At 41.5% G+C, this 20816-nt stretch overlaps 2 protein-coding genes across 3 annotated transcripts; both read left to right on the forward strand.

Moving 5' to 3' along the window:
- The first annotated feature begins 403 nt into the window (after positions 1-403).
- mtf1 (metal-regulatory transcription factor 1) lies at positions 404-14707 on the forward strand. Of its 2 annotated transcripts, XR_002202998.2 has the most exons (12): positions 404-539; positions 1639-2155; positions 5659-5897; positions 7163-7294; positions 8127-8200; positions 8814-8935; positions 9335-9412; positions 9625-9727; positions 9808-10454; positions 10770-10839; positions 11185-11854; positions 13355-14707. XR_002202998.2 is itself a non-coding variant. In XM_020093251.2 (11 exons), exons 2-11 carry the CDS (start codon positions 1697-1699, stop codon positions 11637-11639), a joined length of 2379 nt encoding a protein of 792 aa, XP_019948810.2. In that variant the 5' UTR covers positions 404-539; positions 1639-1696; the 3' UTR covers positions 11640-14707. The 2 variants fall into 2 exon arrangements, 1 of the variants encoding a protein (XP_019948810.2); XM_020093251.2 differs by having other exon boundaries at positions 11185-14707.
- Positions 14708-16038: 1331 nt separating this feature from the next.
- Positions 16039-20514, forward strand: yrdc (yrdC N(6)-threonylcarbamoyltransferase domain containing). The gene is made up of 6 exons (XM_020093254.2): positions 16039-16345; positions 17387-17582; positions 17671-17785; positions 17865-17984; positions 18150-18280; positions 19330-20514. The coding sequence occupies exons 1-6, from the start codon at positions 16177-16179 to the stop codon at positions 19394-19396; spliced, it is 798 nt and encodes a 265-aa protein (XP_019948813.1). The 5' UTR covers positions 16039-16176; the 3' UTR covers positions 19397-20514.
- Positions 20515-20816: the final 302 nt, after the last annotated feature.

The raw sequence follows: 20816 nt of genomic DNA on the forward strand, positions 1-20816 counted from the left end.
AGCAGTGAAGCCAATAATCAATCTAATATCTTGGCACAAGTTGACATGATGGCAGGAATAACGACATAAATACATAGAGAAGAGTAGAATTTGCATTGACTCTTAGTTTACGGTGTTAATATGCATGTGCAGCCATCTTTAAGTTAGAAGAGGTGAATATGAACATCTGTCCCCATCTGCCCTGCGATTCAACTTCCAGATGCGTTCAAATGCACTTTTTACTATTAGGAGAACGAAAATTCTCGACTTCCCCAGTGGCCTGGAATGCAGCGTTAGTGCATCGACAATAAATTCGTATCAGTAAGTTTTACGATCATGTATCCGACAAAAAAAATATCAACGTCACTGAACTATTTATTCGTTGCATTATAGATTCACAAATGTGTAGAAAATACTTATAGATATTTGATTTCCCATAATTCATCTGGAATCGCTGGGAGTTCCTGACGCTGAGAGGTGGAACAGGGAGGGGAGAGAGAGAGAGAGAGAGAGAGAGCGAGCTATACATCCTTAGGGTCGAGCTTCACATCCCAGCTCAGGTAAATGAACCCTCATGTCTGTGCCTTTTAGCGCGACTCGTTATCCCGGGATAACTCGTCACCTTTTGCAGAGGAGACGGGTCACATCAGCTGTCGACTGTGAGCTGGCTAACGGTGCTAGCTCCCGAGCTGAAGCTAACGCTGAGCTAGAACCGTTGCTAGTTGACTTAGCCATCAAGCTAACGTTTTGTTTAGCTAACAGATATGTGGCTGGAGCTAAAAGACAAAAACGTGACTGGTAACGTCAGCTCCACAGTTGAGCCTGGCAGCGTTTTAAAAATACGAATAGCGGCAGACGTGTTGTTTAAAAATACACGAATAGCGACAGGTTTCGTATCTGTGCTTAGCAGCTAGCTAGCTGTGAGTAACCAAGATGTATACTGTTACTCACTCAGCTGTAACAATCAAACGACTTCAGTCACTTGCCAGGAGCTGTGTGTTTGTCCTGCAGTGAACATGCAGGGTCAGGTACAGAGAAGTTGTCTGACGTTGTCATGTTATGTGACATCTTTCATAAGTTATTCATGTGGTTTGGTGATATGAGGAGATTTAATCAACAGGAAATCATCGATCTTGATGATTTGCTTGCAGACTGTATCCGCTGCTGTCTCGTGACATCTGACATCTGACAATGAATTCAGAAACTTCTACATCCGGATGTTAGTTCCCTCCAAACGGTGGTTCATCAAGAAGCATCACTGCGTTTTAAATACAATACAATGTTGGTTCTTGTTTACGAGCAGACGTAAGAATATACATTTACTTCCTTTCATTAGTGAGGGGACAGATGTGCACTGTAGATGCAGGTCAGGTGTTATGTGATGATAAACAGATTTGCTCAAGATATGGAAACATACTGGCTCCGAATGATATCAAGATCAGTCCATACTGATGATTATCACCATACATGTCGTGTTATTGTTTGTTTTAAATGTGAAGACGGATTTCTGCTCCTGAGTGAAGGTTGTAGTTATATGTCTGATGTGAAGCACTTTTAATTGGTTTGTCCATGAATAGTGCTACACAAATAAGTTTCTCTTAACTATAGCTAAACAAAAGTAAGAACAAAAACCCATTTTACCCATTGATTTTATTTCAGGCTGTAACAGTTTAAGTGTGCTGTCCTCCTTGCCAAGGAAGGAGAGGCACCAAGGACCATGAGTGAGAATGGCCCTCAAACGGAGGCGCCCATGTACTTTGAGGTGGAGGTGGATCACCTGGAGCGGGACGACGAAGAAGAAGAAGATGACAAGATCGGCTTTGTCAAAGACGACCTGATCGCTGAGCCTTCGTCGTCATCTGGACGAGTGTACGACCGCACCACAGTGCTCATAGAGCGGGACCCCATCCGGCTGGATGAGGAGGGTGAAGAGGAGCTTCACTGTGCAGGGGATGAAGATGGTGTCATCTTTTTAACAGAGGGGGAAGGCGATGAGGACGGCTCTATGGTATTCATGACGGACCCTGATGCCATGTCACAGGGTTATGTGCACCACACCATTTCTGCTGACCAGATCCAGTTCACAATAAATCCAGGCTCGACGCCTATGCCACGCAATATAGAAGGGGCCACACTCACCCTGCACTCTGAGTGCCCAGAGACAAAGCAGAGAGAGGTAAGTCTAAATAAGTGCATCTCTTCCAAATGTAAAATATATAGAACTGCTAGATATAGATGAAATGAATGTTCCACTGAAAAGATACATTGCTCCTTGAATGATTCCCACAGGGAAACTGTTCCATTAGGGGTAAAAAAAAAATTGAAAACTGCTATAAAATAGAAATTATTATCATAATTAACAGGAAGTGAGTAGAGAAATGTGAAAAATGTAAAAGATAATGTGTGAGTGAGAATCAGAGTACTATGGACGTGTGCAAACAAATTAGATAAATAATAATTTAACAATAAAATGAACCTTGATGTGTGAAGGTAACCTGATGAAAAGTGTAAAATGGCTCCACAGTAAATTAACATTAGAGCACTGATGGAGCTGTGCAGAAAGGGAAGGATTTGTATAAGGAAATAGCCATAGAAAGAAAGTTCCCCCTGTGGCCATGACTGGAAAACTCAGTAGATGTGAGCTTCTGGCTGATTGTGTTCCTCTGGCTAACCAGAACACTGTGTGAAGGGTGGAAGATGTTTCCATGATGGAGAGGAGATTTGACAACATCCTCCTCTTAGCACGTAAATGCAAAGGGTCCAGCTCCCACCCCCAAGACTGATTCAGCCCTCTGTTAATGTCTGTCACCCTCAGGATAATGCCCCAGCAGACCACAGCATAGAAAATAGTGCTGGCCACTATAAACTCATAAAACATTGTTAACAGCATGGTGTCACAGATGTTGATGTACCAGAAAAAAACGGATGCAGGAAAAAAGATTCAACTGTGACCCTTCCTGCTGAGAGTCCTTGAGTTCTTGGTTCAGTCCAGTTTGCTGTTAAAGTAGACACACACATATTACTAATCCTGCACCATCCCTCTCATTTCCCCTTGTGGAAAGAAGAGTAGTAGGAGTCCTGGATCTCCTGAATTCCAACAACACTTCCTTTGTTTTGCTGATGTTGAGCTACAGGTTATCCTCTCCATCACCCTGTGGTACTCTGACACATCCTAAGGCTGTAGATGGTTATTATTATTTTTGCTTGGTCAATAGCAAAACTGCATTTGGCCTACTCACAACCCACAGGGATCTTCCTGTGGTGAATTTACCATAATATTAAACCTATCTCAGCCTAATTAGCAGAAATGGACAACAAAACCATCTCACATTAAGTGTTCACTGATAAAGCCAAATGTGAAGCAGGCACATCCCCAGTTTGCAGTACCTTTCTTGTCTGTTGTCATTAGCAAATTGCACAAATGGTTTATATTTTCATCAAGACTGCAACAAAATGGCACAACACTGTCGAGATGGTTCTGAGTCATCGGGAAAGGGCCAGATTCATGGTGATGTGTCATAACCCTTTTTTTTGTAAAGATGATTTGTTCAGTTGAGAGTGAGGGCACAGTGTCTTAGTGGAGCATTGTGCCTTTGGTACTTAACCCACCAGCCATATTGTCAATAAACAAACAAAATGCAGGTTTTTGTATTTACTGTGTTTGCTTCATCTTGGTATGTTATGTTGGATTGTCTGGATCACTGTTATTTTGCCTGCATTATTGGTTGGTAATGATTTAGTTGTTGTTTGTCATTGTTCAGACATTGTGACTGTGATGACAATTGCTAAGGCATAGAAGGAATTTCAAAGGGGACTATAAAGTATACCAGTTACTTATGATACTTCAGTATTTCCTCTCAGAAGTGCACACACTAGAAAATACAAAACACATAAGCAAAGCTAAATCCATCTTGTTATTTTGTCAAATATTAGTTTGATGTTGCCCATACGTATTCATTGCTTTTTTGTGGTACATTCAAATAATCCCATAGTATTTAGTAAATTGTGACAGTCATTAATATGGGTTTACTGTGGTGTGGTTAAAAATTAGGATGCTGTTTTCATTCAATCAAATGTGTATTACAAAGAAAAAAAGAGGGAAGTCCTGAGAATGACACATGGATAATTACCGCCTCCTGCTCAGCAAGAAATGATCAACACATTCTCACATCAGAACCATTTCATTTGTAATGGAATTATGTTTTCCACTGTTCGTGGGGAAGACCAGAGCGTACAGTGCTGTCTCACAGTCATCACAGTGGTGGTGGAGAAGAGTCACGAAGTGTGGGAGATGAAAACAAGCTTAAACAGACATCCCACAGTGGCTTTGAATGGGTGTTGGCTTAACAAATGTTATCTCCCACATCGTTAAAATCAAAGTGAATTGCTTTATACTACCCATCATTCACATTAGTGTTTGTCAGTATGACTGAAAGGAAGTTGAATCAGCGGTCATGTTACTGCACATGCACCAGCGTTGCAAGTTTTGTTCTTGTTACAGTAAATGTTATTAAATGAATGTGAGCATGTGAAATGAAGCATTGAGCAGACGTGAACACTGAGGGGTTTTCACTGATACATCAGTTATTTTCTCTACTAACAGAGGCTCCATTCAAACAGGAGGAGAATGTTTGATGCTGTGTGGGTCCTGTCTGTGAATCATTAACATGTAGATGAATTAGCTCTTTCAATCGTGGTGTTATTCACAGTCATTCAATTGATCAATCACACTTAATTTGTTCCGCACTTTTCATACAAACTTTGTAACACAAAGTGTTTTACAGAATAAAAGCAATTAAAACAATACATCTTGCACATCCACACACATCAAAGTAATATGAACAGGAACTGAGGAAACACAATCATAAATCTTGTACATTTGAAGAGGAAACAAGAATAAAAGTCTTCAGATGTATATCAATTATTCACATTCTGGGCAGTTTTTAAGTCTTTTACCGCTTGTGTTTTGGGGTTTTCGGCTATTTTGCTGTAAAATAAATGTTGTTTTGCTGGTCTTGATGCCTTTCTTTTAGTCAAACTATGCGGCCAAAGTTTGTCTAGGTCTAGACTGTAGTCTTTTATTTTGAATGTCATGTGAATGGGAAACGGTGCAGTTGTAAATTGTAATTTTTATTATCTCTAAGAGGTTACAGGAATAGTGTCAGCTGAGAATGTAGCTTGTCCTGTCGAGGTGGTGGACCACAAGCTCTCTCCCTCTTGCTTTGTGTTCAGCCCTGTGTAGCGTTTTCGAAGAACAGAATGGACTGCATTTATTCACGTTGCCCCGGGGGTTTAGTGTGAGAGGAGAGCAGCAGCCATACTGCAGTGGAGATCGCTGCTGTGGAATACAATTGGATGGGATGTATTGCACTGGGGGTTAGGCATCATCGCTGTCCTTTGTGCTCAGCTGCTTCATGTGCTGACGGGTGGCTGAGTCATTGAGTTGAAGTCCCCTCTGAAAGGTCACATCCACTCAGACTGTCACTTCATTGTATGGTGAGGTTGGGTTTTGCTGAGCTGAATTAACAAATAACTTTCTCCCTGGCTTTTCAGCATTAGGGACTAGTTTATGTTTATTAGTAATGTTATCTTTTTTCCTTATCTTCATTTGGGTTTTCATACAGTACCGCTGCATTCAGTTTACATTGTTTAAATAATGACCTTGACTTCTTCTCTCAGGTGAAGCGCTACCAGTGTATGTTTGAGGGCTGCACAAGGACGTACAGTACGGCGGGAAACCTGCGGACACACCAGAAGACTCACAGGGGCGAGTACACATTTGTGTGTAATCAACAGGGCTGTGGAAAGGCCTTCCTCACCTCTTACAGTCTCAAGATCCACGTCCGTGTTCACACCAAGGAGAAGCCGTTTGAGTGTGATGTGCAAGGCTGTGAGAAAGCCTTCAACACACTGTACAGGTGAGTCTACATGCAGCTTAGTTGTTTTATTTCTCCTCTTGGTGTTGTTTTTATGGTGATTATAAAGTCATGACAGGCTCCACCATAAAGTGGGTGGCCAGATTACAGGTTACTGGACCATATATATATATATTATTATATTCAACTGTTTCATATAGAATAGTTTTATGTGGTGGAATGACCCCAGGCACTGTTTCAAGTAGCTTAAAATCCCTCATGTTATCTTTAATAGCATAAGAAGGAAATCAATTCGGTCAGAGGTGAAAGATACACAAAATCAGTGCCCAAAATTAGAATAGAAACGATTAATAAAAGGAACAATTCAAAGAACGAACAAAACATTATTTCAGAGTACTGTGTTTCAGGGTACTTTCCCTCCTTAACAGCTTTCTGCTTTCTGATTATCCATTGTCCCTATGAAAATACATCTTTTAATCTACACCCAGTGTGGGAACATTGCACCAGTCACCATGCATTTCTCTAGATCCTGCAGTTTTGATTTTACATTTCAATTAGGTTTTTAAGCTTTTTGGCAAAGGGATGTGTTTGGTGATCTAAGACATTATATATCATATTTAAAAATAATTTGAATCTACTGCCTGAATGATGTGAGACTGGTTCAGCAGATGAGTATAAAACATGTTTTTGACTACACTGGGCTCAAGAAACAGTGAAGAGGCAAGATGTGACACAGCGGGTTTATTGATGGAGTATGGCAGCAGCAACCAATGACCAGAACGACTGATAGCTCCCTCAAAGCTGTCGCCATCGTAGAAAAAAACCCGATCATTTTGATGTCTCTCTCTTTTGCTCAGTGCCAGATCTGTTCTCTGTACAGAGGATCTTTACCTTTTTAGATTTTGCTATGAGTTCACATCAGTGCCCTGCGGTCCGTATTGGCTCTGTTGCCGTGACAACATGTCTCGGGCTTGGCAGAGGCGTGCCACTGTTATCAAGTCCTTGTCAGAGGCTGTTACTTAGGGCAGCAAAGCAGTGGCACACATGGGTGGATTGTCTTTTCAATAACATTACTTTCCCCTTGCCTCCTCCTTGCCCACAGATCCTCTTATACAACTCCTAGAGAGTGTGTACTTTGCTTAGGAGTCTCGCCGTCTGAATTGATTCTGTCGTCATCTGATTGTGCCCTCAACTGTCTCTTTTTTATGCTTTGTAGACATATTAAATTAAGTACAGCAGCAATCAACACATGCTGCTTAAATGCACTGTTTTGCATCGTGGTTAAACAACCTTGATTGTCTCCGCAGACTAAAAGCACACCAGAGACTTCACACAGGCAAGACATTCAACTGTGAATCGGAGGGATGCACAAAGTACTTTACCACACTCAGCGACCTGAGGAAGCACATTCGCACGCACACTGGGGAGAAGCCATTCCGGTGAGTATTTCCATTATTACAGGATTAACTCACTCTGAGTAGAAGATGAAGGAGCAGTGATTTTTATAATGTGATAGATGTTCACAGACAGCTCAGTTGTTAGTAGTTGTACGTAGGGCTGGGTGATAAAACAAAAAGGATAATTATTGCCAAATAACTTTTCCTAGATGGCAATATGAGACATGGTCGATACAACGTTGATACAACTCATTCCATCCATGTTTTGACAAACAACACCAACAGTCAATTATAATGAGAATAGCAGCACTCCGAACAATCATGTGGCTAGAAGAGAGTTACAGCCACGCCAGGTTAGGTAGACGCACACAGCACATGTAGGAGGAGCAGCCAGCAGTAGAACTCGTGCTAATGTTTTGGATACTGCAGCCGTGCACACAAGTACGTCGTAGATAAAAGAGAAAATGGTGACAGGAAAGGTTATTGAAAACTCGAGGGAAGGCGTGAACAAAGAAGACACACCAATGGGTTCGAAAGACGAAGACATTGTTGAAAAGAAGGGTCATGGGAATTTGTTAGTGAGAATATATTTGGGGGATTTAAAGTTTGTCAAGAAAGAGAGTAGCTATAATACCATATCCTTTTTCCATCTGAAGCAGAGATGACAGAAATAGTGATTTGATGTATATATTGTGATATATATCGATATCGACTGATATGAAAAACATTATCATAAGATTTTTTCCATATTGCCAAGCGGTTCTATTAGGAGCATAGCTTTAATGAAAATGCTGAATCAATTCCTCTGTCTTTAAAATTATCACTGACTATTTGCATTAGGTCTGAAGCATGTTTTTACCATTTCTGTCCTCAGGTGTGACCATGACGGCTGTGGCAAAGCTTTTGCTGCAAGTCATCACCTAAGAACACATGTACGGACTCACACAGGTACATTTCAGGGATTGTTATGTAATCTTGGTCTATCTTGAGTAGATTACACAGACATGTTTATTTTTCAGCTATGCTTGATTTGCATTGTCACCAACACAGAGTTAAAGTTGAGTAGCCCAAGCAAATAGATTGTTGTCATTGTATTCACTGTGTCTTCATTTCTGAAGTCTGTTTATAAATGTAGATAAAAGAGCAGCAATGTAAAAGGGTGTGTTCATGTGCACTTGGACAAATTACTTCCCCAAAAGAAAGATTCCAGTTTGTTACAGCTGAGGTCAAGGTCTTTCCTCTTGTGTTTGTTCAGGGACAGAAGTGGCCTAATGTGTTTCCCTGGTAATCTTCAAATGATCAAATAGAACCTCATGTCAGGTGAAAACAAAAGTGAAACATTAGACCCTCAAGCTGCTTGTCTGCCCTTCCAGTCATGTAGATGCTGTAAATCGATAAAATAAGAAATAAATAAGTCATAAACTAGTCAATGGGCATTGTTTGACTGATGCAGAGATAGTGGATGTCTCAAGTTTTACCCCTGGCCTTTCTTCTGCCTGACAGTTAAGATCAGCGTTTACGTTTCATTCTCATTCTGTATTCCTCCCCTCTGTCTCTATAGGGGAGAAGCCATTTAACTGTCCCAGTGACGGCTGTGAGAAGACTTTTAGCAGCCAGTACAGCCTGAAGAGTCACATCCGGGGCCACGACAAAGGACAGACCTTCAGCGTCACCCTCTCTGAAGTGAGTCACTGCACAGCAGCTTGTCATTGTTGCACACTTTCGTCTCTTGATTTCGCCACATTGTTCTTGTTCTCCATTTGCAGCCTGAGAGCAACATGACACTATCATTCTTGTTGTAAAATTTAGGTCTCAGTCACATAACATGGAGAGCGTGTCAGTCAAAAGTTAGAGGGTTTCACACCACACTGGATTCATTTATTATCATTATTAATTATTAATCATCATCATTAATTAAATAATTTACCCTGTTTGCTAAACTGGTGATTTTTAGTCTTTTATATTAAGTTACAGTAAGTGTTGCAATCTTTTCCAATTTCACTCTGTCTTGTTTGCATGACTCAGCACTTGAGCGCAGCAGTGGCAACTTTAATTAGGAACTTTTCCTCTCTTTAATTACAGGATGCAAATCACTCGCTGTGCCTCAGTGACTTGAGCCTCATCTCTACAGACTCAGAGCTACGGGAGAACATCCAAAATGTAAGTGTGGCCTTTGCTTGGGGATTAAAGATGTACAGCAACTGTCAAGATGGAGATGTTCACTGATGCCAATTTTTACGAAGGTTTTTTAACATCTTATCTCAGCTGTCATTTTGTGTAATAAGAATTGCGAGGTAAAACAAGTTATTGGTTGTAATAATACTCTGTAAAGTATTTTGATGTATTAATTAAATCTTTTAATATTTTTACAGGCTCAAAATTTGGACCTTAACAACGTGACGCCTGTGAAAATCTTTGAGCTCATGTTCCAGAGTCCTGAAAATAGTGTCAGCCAAGATGATGCCCATCACAAGGGTAAGAACATTTTAAAAACCTGTCAGTTAAAATGACATCAAAGGTGCTTGTTCTGATGGAGTTTTTATTTCCTTCCTCAGAGAGTCTTGTCGAAACCTCTGCCCAAACAGGAGCAACCGATGCCTCGACTCTCATCTCTTTCTCTATCCATCCTACCTCCTCATCACCGTGTTCCCACACAGCTAGTGACATTGAGGCTTTTTCCCAGCTCAGCAAGAGTTCTTTCTCTCCGGCCTCCACCTCTGCATCTGTCACTGCTGCTGTCGGCTCCGCAAAACCTTTCATGCAACTAACCGGGTCCCAGCAGGTCTCAGATGTGCCTGCTCAGGCTTCTGGCCCAGCACCAAACCCTGCCCCCTCGCAGCACTTCATGGCACTGCCGACCACATTCCTGCAGACGGACAGCATCACGCAGACCACTCCCCTACCACCACCCAACTCTGCTCCGCCTGCAGCGGCTCCAGCACTGACCACCACTATACCAGGCACTGCTGCTGCGTCTGTTGTTGCAGCCACCACAACAGACGCTCTGGCAGCCGTGGCTCAACCTGTGCCTTTGGCCAACAACCCTGTCCCCATCTCCAGCCCTAGTCTGCCTCCCGCCCCAGCCACCATCACCATAGCACCCACTCAGAACCTGCTGCAGCCCAGCTTGGTCATGTCTGACCAGAACCTCCAGTGGATCCTGAGCAGTGCTGCCAACAGCCAGCAGAACCCAGAGCAAGCTGTGAGTAATGCTCCCACACTGTATATATACGTAGATGTGGTGACTTGATCTGTCCTAGTCTTAATGTTGAGTTGCCAGTTAAAAAACAAACTCTTATTTACATTGCAATGAAAATTAAAGATATTTATCAATTTGTCTTCTAATCTGAATTAGATTATGATAGAGGGTTACTAAACTACAGTCAGTAATACAGAAAGAATGAATTTGGCATAATATATCAGCTACATCCCTTTGATACAGGAAACAACTTCATGAATCTTTAATGTTTCCCCAACTTTTTTTTTTTTGTCTGCTTGAATTTATGTTTGTTCACAGTCACAAAAAGGAGCTCCAAAAGTGGAAAAGGTTTTCTTCACTACAGCCATACCAGTTGGAGGAAATGCTGGTAAGTGTAGTGAATTATTAATATACTAACTTTTATGCATAACTTTCATACAAGCTAAATCGCACCTTTGTTTTAGCATTTAGGTTAATGATTTTTTTAAGTTATTGATAAGTGAATATTTTCTATTAATGATTACATTTTTAAAACGTCATAAATGATCAGGAGGAATCTGAATTTCCCACACGCCAAGAGTCAAACACCCAATAAATATTCAATTTAACAATTGAAAAAAAATTACCAAAAAAGGAACAAGCTTGTTCCTTTATTTGGTTTATTAAAACAGTGGGCATGTTTAAAAAAACATGCCCACTGTTTTTTTTTTACTTATTTCTTCATCTGTTTCAGGGAACTCAGTCCAACAGATCGGCCTCAGCCTCCCAGTCATCATCATCAAACAGGAGGAATCCTGCCAGTGTCATTGTGCCTGCAGGGACTCTGCTAAAGACAAGAGTTCAAAGAGTGCCTCCTCCATCGTTTCAGCCCCTGTACCGCAGCAAGCACCAGAGCCCCCTCCTCCCCCACTACCACAGCCCCCAGAGCCTCCCCGCCTTCCATCCCCCTCGTGCTGTCTCCCCAAGTCTTCCTCCATGGTGGGTGAGGTGAGCCTGGAGGCCGCCTCTTCTTCTTCATCTTCCTTAGCTCAGACTTTCTCCACGTCCAACCCTCCCTCGGCTGACAGTCTAAGCAACATGGACGTCTCAGACTTCCTCTCCCTGCAGAGCCCTGGGACAACTGCCAACATTGAGGCGCTGCTGCTGGTCACGGATGAATTCAACATGGCCACCGACGGCAATCCTTAAAAGAGCTGCCTTCTGAGTCTGGCACCACGTGTTCGCCTGTTGCACCCACTCATCCACAGTCATCGATTCCACCCACATCTGGAGTCACTGTCCTCAGTGACGCCTCGTCTTTCTCCTTATATAGCGTGTGCTTGGAGCCCCCCGTACCTGCAGTGCATTCTGTTCTGTATGGTATTGTGCAACATATATACACAAACTCTGATGACCCTTCTCTGGTGAGACATTACAGTAGTTGCGTTTTTAGAAACAGGATTAGTTTGCTTATTGAGATTTAGCAACGTGAATGCTAATTAATGCAGGGAAAAAGCAGTAGATCCTTTGTTTAAAAGACTTAATCAAACTGTATATAATAACCCTGAGTGTTGTCCAAGCACTGATAACTGAAGAGTTCCAGTTTTCTGGCTCGAAGGTCCTGAGCAGGAAAACAAACGTGTCTGTATATCTGTGTACTGTACTACAGGTCCCTAACAAATGCTTAAAGCTGGTATGCAACTGACCAGAATGCACTGTATGTTAGAAGAAATTGCTATAATTTTGTCAAGCATTGCTCCCAGCAGGAATTTGAAGGGGTCCTCCATGTGGCCCTGCCTATGGCTGTCGAACAAGATGAAGTGATTCCCTCAGTATTTTGGTTTTCTAGGCAGGATTCTCTCCTATTTCTTTCACTGAGGAAGAACCTGTGATCAGATCTGCCTGTCTCTTCAAGTGAAATCAACACATCAATAAGTTGCCTATAACTTAAGATTAATTTAAATTTGTACATGTTAATTTATTTTAATGCTTGATTATTTCATTATACTTGTAATACTATTGTTTTCAAGATAGCAGAAAAATCTATTAATTTATTTCAATCATTTGTTGTGTTTTTAAGTTGAAAATGTTTGTTACTGAATTGTTTTCCTATGAACGTAATGGGTTTCGCTAAAAGCAAGTTTTCGAGGAAAGAGGCACCGACGGTCGATGCAGAGTGAAGCAAATTATCCTCTAGGATCTGCTTGTTTGCAGAAGTTGTCCACAATGAAAACAGTAACAGTACTGTCGACATCCCATGTTTAATAGGGCTGTGACCCTCTCAGGGATGCATCAAGTCATAACTGATCCTAGTTCCCTTAATCTGTCGCTCAGACATGCGTTTCTCTTCACCCGATGCTCCCACACTTGCAGTAGCCCGACGTTTTTTGCTGCACTCTTCCCTGTTTATTGCACACTGACTTGTAAAGTGAGTAATCCGACAGCTCTCGTTAGCTGAGGTGCAGCACCACTACAGACTTTTTGTACACAACTGCTGTAAAGTAGCATTTAAAAAGATGGTGTCCTGGCGACAGTGTATATACAGTACATTTTAGTGTAAACATATTTGAGAAACTTGTAGATTATTCTAGAATTTGTATTTTTGTATAGACTTTTGAATTACTAACTCTTGAGCGTGAAGCTAATGTATTCCCTCGAACGTTGCACCCCCCCCTTCCCCAGTCACATTCACTCAGAATATTGTGTTTGCTGTAGTTCTACAAGCAGCTGGGTTTCTGTACAGTCCCCATTGTAACAAAACTATATGTAACACAGCCCCCTGCTTAGAGTATAATTTAACAGTATTGCTTCACATGGGACATAATGCAATGATGATAGAGCAAAGGCATTGTGCCCTGTATACTAGAGTGTAGAGCTGCTCGGCCTTACAACATTAACTGTTCTGTACCTCCTTGCCTTGACAGTCTGACATTGATCCGACACGCTCATCTTCACCAGGGCTCAGGAGACTCGCATCCAAGAGGAGATCACACGGAGGCAAAAACCCTGAGACAGGAAGCTTTGATTCGTATCGTTTTACAGTTGTAATGTTGTGGATATGCAGCATTTAATAGATTATATACACACATGGCTACGTAAAAGGTGCAGGTGATGTGATTCTATGTTTGAGGTCCAGGTTGTAGGATCAAAACTGACATGTTGTTAATATCTGGCTTTTTTGTTTCCCTATAATTTGCTGGAGCGGAGCTTTCCCCTGATTCATGTGTTAAATGTGTTTTGAAAGATTATGTGCTCTGAACCATTCCAAATATGCAGTATTTGCTGTCAGGAGCGTCTAAATCTGAATTTTTCTCTGTTAGATTGTGAAATGTAATAGTTTACTCACCGTTTTCCCTGTCAAGGCACTTAAAGACATTACTGCCAAGAGTTCAGCTCATACCATCAACACATTGCTATCCATGCATACTGTCAGTGAACACAACTATGCAATTTTATGTGGCATTTGCAAGTTTAAATACCGACTCCTATGACAAAAAAGTTAATATATTCCTCCCACCACAGCATATTCAGCTAAAACCTGATATGCAGAAGTCAGTGGCAAAAGTTGTCTTTCCAGTGTAAACATTGAAGCATGCTACTCCATTCTATTGCATTTCAGATTTGGAGTGATGTGAATATGGACTTTGCAGTGTGTAGTTCAAGTTGCATCACAGTTTAAACCTTATTGTGCCGTTTTTCCTCTGATGTATCTGGTTTAAAAAACTGGATTTGTTTGATGGAGCTCCTCGTGAATGAATGATTCTGTTTTAAGAATTGTTTTTTGTTTTTTGGTCAAATGTAAGCAGCTTTTCCTTTTTTTTTAATGGGTACATGTTTCTTTCAGGCTCACGTCATTTTATGTGATCATCTCAGCCTTTCACACGTTTCAAATTTGACATTTGGATCATTTGTTGGCTCATCCTCACAGAGAAAAGTCAAACTTGCAGCTGTAGATGAGGTTGACTTCAGCAAATTGCTGATGGTGACATTTGTTTGGAAGCAGATAGTTTGTTCACAAATGTAAAGCCAGAGTTTTTTTTTTTTTTTTTGGAAACTTTCCAAATAGGCAATATTTACAAAACAGAGGGAGAGGAAACAATATGCTTCCAAAGGAATGTCTTGACACCCAAAGAGTGAAGAATCGGGAAGGATTTGTATTTTTTTAAAAGAATGTATAATGTGAAAATGTTTGCTTATGCTTGTTTCGTATAAAGTAATATTAACTTTCTGAATTGAGAGCAATATGATACTAATAAAACCTTATCCTTGTCACTGTACTTTTTCACAGTTTATTATAATTACATTAAAAGCGTGCTTTTCCTCTTCTGGTCACTTCTGCGATGGTAAGGTCACATCCTGGAGAGATTTCCTCTGTGGGAAATAACTGGTTAATTTTCAAAATCTGCAATGTGAGACAAATAAAACTGTTTGCAGACATGTACTGAAGTCCAGATAATGTTTCCCCCACACGACAGATGAAGAACTGAAAAATACAAATAACTCTGAATAAAAAAGAGGTGGCATACACGTAGAAGACAAAGATGTTAAGGGAGCTTTCATGATAAAGGTCCTGCCGGTGTCTAAATGTGCTCACTACTGCTCCGGAGATCTCTGTTAAGTTGTGAATGCATCTAACCGCATTGTTGATGTGCTAAAGGCAAAGACTGGAGAAAGTCTGGACCCCATTCTGCAGACGTCCCCTGGAGTTCATGTCTGAAAACAGCCTCAGACTGAGAAACAGAAGCTCTCACCACTAGAACATCACTGAGATCCTTCAGGTCGTTCAGTACCCTCTCACACATGTTCATCCCCTCGGACAAGGTCACCAGTCTGTTGTTGACCTCCTCCAGCTGCTGTGAAGGGACAAGTCACCAGTTCTTTTGGTCATAGATCCAAAGATTCATGTTTGAGATTAAAACTGACCTGTTTGACAGTTGAAACACCGTCTTCAGTCCTCAGTGTCAGTTTATCTGCTGCAGAGTCTGCAAATGTTTCACACAGAAAGTTCCATAAATGCTGACAAACGTCAAAAGTAAACTGATAAATGTTGGATTTATTACCTGTGTCAGAAGCCATGACAACAGACATGTTGGTTCTATAAACACGCTTCCACTCTGTGTGTTTTTAAGCAGGCGCTCACAGGTGATTTCAGTCTGTCTAATGAACGAGGGCGGGTCACCACATTTCTGTGCCCAAAGTGTCTGCAGGAGGTTTTGAACAAATGCCAGAACATGCTCGAGATATTACTTCATCTTTCACGAATAACACAGAGTCTATATAAGACAACCACCCGCTCCTTAAGTCCCACACCTTCGTTTCAAATTGACTCTGTCAAAGATATCCAAGAAAACAGTATCATGAAGACCCATGGACTCATGGAGAGGAGGCCTATAGATTCTTCTGGAGTTGATTTAAAAATGTTTTATTATGTATTATTGTTATTATCATTAGTGGTAGAATTAGTAGTAGCAGAAGTAGATGTCGCAGCAGTCGTAGAATAATTCTTCTTCTTTTTATTATTATTATTATTATTCTGTGTCATTTGTTGTTAATGTTTCAGTGTTGGCTGCTGGCCCTTTAAGACGCGTGTCGTGATCGTTTAAGGGGCGTAACCCGGAAATCTTCGTCACTTGATCGGTCGACAGCACGTTGCTCGTGTGTGAAGCGAATCCTCCCTGCAACATGAAGTGTGTGTGTGATGAAGCGTGTGTGTGATGAAGCGTGTGTGTGATGAAGTGTGTGTCTTATGAAGTGTGTGCGTAGCGTCGCTGGTGAACTGATCAGACCCGGAGCTGCTCCTCGTTCAGCCGCAGCTCGTCGCCTCGCAGCGGACATGTGTAAAGAGCTGAGGACCAAAGTGCTGCGGTTCCTGCCGCCGACCTCCAGCGGGCCCACGGTGCACCAGGAGCAGACAGGTGAGTGTGTCACAGCTGGAGAACCAGAGGAGAACACGTGGCCCTGTCTGTGTTTGCATCAGCCCTACTCAACATTACAGTGTGTTACATCAGATTCCTGCTTTTCCTGTTGTGACGTAGACCTGCACAGCTCAATGTCGGACAGTAAAGTTAATATCATAATAATAATACACGTTATTTGTCGAGCAACTTTCAAAACACAGTTACAAGGTGGTGAACATTTAAAAAATGAAGGCAAACTATAAGAAACGATTTAAAACACAGCAACAGAGTGCAGACAGAAATGAAAACGATTCACTGGTGAGAAAAGTTCCAAAACAAGATCAAATGAAACATAAGAATTGTTAAATTAGAGATAAGATCAGAATATGTTTAGTTGATAAACACACAGCTGACACCCACAGAGCAGTTTGTCGCTCAGTGTTCATCATTCATTTCTTTTTAAGAATGAACTGGATTCATAAAACATTTTTAGGGATTGTACCTAATTTTCTCCAATCGGTTGGTCATGGCCAGAGAAGGGACTCATACATGTGTCATCACATTTAAAGGTTTCATATTTAAACAAACAGCAGTGACTGCCCCTTTATCTCTATTAATCTTATAATTCCTTGAGATGTTTTTATGCCTCCACGCTGGTGAAAGCCAGTTGGCGGAGACATTATGTTTTCGGGTCCGTACGTCCGTCCCAATCTGGCACAAACATTCACTTGGACGCACTTGATTTTGTTAGCCAAAGGTCAGAGGTCACGGTGGCCTCAGTATGTTTATCTTGAATTGAATCATTTAAGACCAGCTCGAGGGAATGTCTTCAATTGTGGCACAAACGTTCACTTAGACTCAAAGATGAACTGATTCGATTTTAGTGGCTGAAGATCACAGTGACCTCATGAATCTGGAAGTTAAATCATGTTTACAGAAACTGGTGGGGGGGGGGGATATAAAATCGTGGTGCTGTACTTCTAGTTACACTGTGTTATCATCATACTTGTCTTCACTGTGGGTGTTGCCTCGTTGACCCTCGTTTCTTTTGAACGGCAGATGGTGCTGACATCCTGAGATGCACGGCGAAGGCCCTGAAGGAGGGTCACGTTGTTGCCGTGCCCACAGACACCATCTATGGCCTGGCGTGTCTGGCTCAAAACTCTGATGCTGTCAGAAAAACATACGACGTCAAGGGGAGGAACGGACACAAGCCGCTGGCCATCTGTGTGGGAGAGATCCAGGATATCTACAAGTAAGTGAGAGGAAGACGCTGATCTGGGTCCAACGTTAAAGCAGCGTTAAGCCCACGGCTCAGCTCGATCTCGTTGTCGTGTCGTCAGGTACTGTAAGGTGAACGTGAAGGAGGAGCTGTTGGGTGACCTGCTGCCCGGTCCCGTCACTCTGGTGTTTGAAAGATCTGAAATACTGAACAAAGATCTCAACCCCTTCACCTCGGTAAGTTCACTCCCACAAGTGGATCTCTGTGAAAATATGTCACCAAATGATTTAATAATAAATATCCTCTATCCCTCAGCTTGTTGGTGTGCGTATCCCAGACCACACCTTCATGAGGTGTCTTTGCCAGATGTGTGGGGAACCACTGGCGCTCACCAGCGCCAACATCAGCGCACACACCAGCACTCTGGAAGTACAAGTAAGTGGAGACGATGCAGGAAGGAAAGATGAGACAGGACAAGTAGAGAGTCTTAAGTTCATGTTTTTAGGTTTCACTGTTTCCCAGCAATGAACTTCAGATTGGAAGAATTTTACTCTTTTATTTTATTTTGTCTTTAACTAAACTGCTGTTTTTCTTCTGAAGGAGTTCCAGGAGCTTTGGCCCAAACTAGCCGTGGTGGTGGATGGTGGACCAATCACAGACAAGAGCCGACTCGGATCAACCGTGGTCGACTTGTCAGTGCTCGGGAAATATCACATCATCAGGCCTGGCTGGTAAGTTCCTGCTGCCACACTACATGTACAGTTTTCACAACCTGCAGTGACATAAGACTTTAATTTTCAAATCTCAGGATAAAATCAAACCAAGTGATGATACGCACAAGATTATTTCAACAATGACTAAAAGTTTAGCAAAGGAAAACCTCAAACAATACACACTTTTCCTATAATACATGTTTGACCTCTGCAATGTCAACCAGTTGAGGCATCATGCAAAGTAAATGGATTTAAAGTGAAAACTATACGGTCACGTTACATTTCACTGCAGCTAAACTGGACCTGAGGATGTGATGTGAGCTTCAGGTTTCAGTTTTGAAAAACGCTGAGTTTAAACGTGCACGAGACTGATGATGCAGTTTGTCATCAGGTCGTGTAACAATTGTTCTCGAACTATGTGATGGGACATCAGTAGAGGGACGTCTCCATTTCCACACTCACAGCAGCTGCGTTACTATTGGCTGATTGTGCAGTTTTATATACAGGGTGAAGTTGAACAGAAGGTTCAACTAAAATGTTCCAAAACCTTGGGGAGAAAATTCAAGTGTCTGAAGTGTGTAGTAAAAGTGTGATCGTCGTTGTCGGCCACAGACTCCAAAAAATGTGTCGGTAAAGTTCTGGCTTTTTTAATAATTTTGCAAAAGCATCAGAGCTCGTGCATGATTTGCGAAACCTGAACATGAAAAGAAGAAATGATGCTGTGGAGGTGGAAGCTTATTCTCCTGAATAAAGATGGAGAAGCAACTCTTTATAAATCATCAGAATGAGGACGAGCCTCCCATGAATCTCCTGGAAACAAAACGAGTCTGAGCAGACAGAAGATTTAAATTCTCTGACCACTGAAACTGCTCCCGGGATGATTGTTGGTTAAAACATGGCTGCAGTTTACGACACAACTGATGAGTGATGAAATGTCACACGGAGTCAGTGTAATATTTTGTGTTTGTTCTCCACATCGTGACTCAGCTTCCCCTCAAAATCCTCCCTCACTAAATCTGAGGGAGCCTCGCTACATTAAACAGGACATGTCTAATTCTGTTTTTCAGCGCCCTTTCTTCCACGGTTGATGTGCTGGAGCGCAAATATGGACTGTCAGCGGACTCGGACAAATGACCTTTGAACTCTCAACACTCCACAACACGGGCTGAGACGCACAATTAGCTTTGACCTCGGGGCTTCCTCAGAAAAGAAGAAATCCTTTTTCTATTTTTGTGTTCACATAGAAGAACAAGAGACTAAAACTTGGGAACAAGTCTTAAACGACCGATGGCCGAAGTTGTTCTGGTGGAGGCTTTAAGATCTGGGGTTACTTTTTCCTTTGATGCTTTACCATGTTCCGACTATCACATTATGTGGGATTTTAAACTGAGTGTCAAAGTTATCAACCATTTATTTAGAAAAATAAAGTCTGCTACATTTGGGAATTTCTTTGTTCTGTCAAAGCAACTTGGCATCTCTGAGAATACACTGGTTTGAGTCAATATTATACTTTTATTTTGATAACGGTCAGAGGTGTGATTTTAGATGTTTGACACGTCTCCACTTCCTCCCACTGTCCAGAACAGAAGCCAAAATATTGTGGATATGAATCTGCCATCTCACAGAGATTACATCATTTGGAGTCTGAGCTGCAGTGTTGAGGTCCCAATGTTTTATACACACACACACCTCAGTCTCAACATTTGGACTTACATCAGTGTGACAAGAACCTAATAGGACAGAATCCAACTTTGAGAAAAATTGATTTGATGTGTACTTTGATTTTATTTTGGCCCGTGTCCCATTCACTAAAATGGAGGAGGTGCGGTTTTGGACCTGTATTGCAGCCAGCCACCAGGGGGCGATGAAGGTGCTTTGGCTTCACTTTTCGGGAGCTGTCATTTCATCCATCTTCATTTACAGTCTGGATGTGACAGGCGCCCAACATGTGGCCTGGATGAGTCTTGTTGACAAGATAAACAGATGATCATTTAAAATGCACTGATTGTGCATCAAAGTTTGAGTTCAGAACTATTTTTTAATTAATTTATGAATGCTCTGTTTACAATTGGTCGGCAGCTGCGGTCACAGTAACTGTTTTTATGTCGTAGCTTAAAATAAGTTTATACATTTGAAAATGCTGCTGTAACACATCAGGGTCATGTGGTTGAGCACGCGGAGCAGGTTTAAATTCATCACCGTGCGTTGACTCATTTGATGAAAGTGCCACAATAAATTCTCAGTTTTCCATACTCAGTCTTTGTCATTCATAAAAAGCTGTTTGAGACAAACCTTATTTAACTTTCTGATTCTTTATGGCGTATGAAATCAGTACTTCAATACTTAGGTGTTTTGTTGTTTTAAGTGTCCTTCACATGGACATCAACCAAATAGATAGAACTTTTTTTTTTATTGTCTAAAGTGTCTGAAATTCCTTTGATCAAATGTAAATCACACAAATCCAGATCACAGAGTTTTTTTATTCAAATCACTGAGACCGAACTTTCAACACCTTCAACTTCTGATTCTGGTGTTTTTACCGAAAAGAAAATCA

The sequence above is a fragment of the Paralichthys olivaceus genome, chromosome 13 (assembly GCF_024713975.1).
Source record: "Paralichthys olivaceus isolate ysfri-2021 chromosome 13, ASM2471397v2, whole genome shotgun sequence".
Classification (NCBI taxonomy): Eukaryota; Metazoa; Chordata; class Actinopteri; order Pleuronectiformes; family Paralichthyidae; genus Paralichthys; species Paralichthys olivaceus.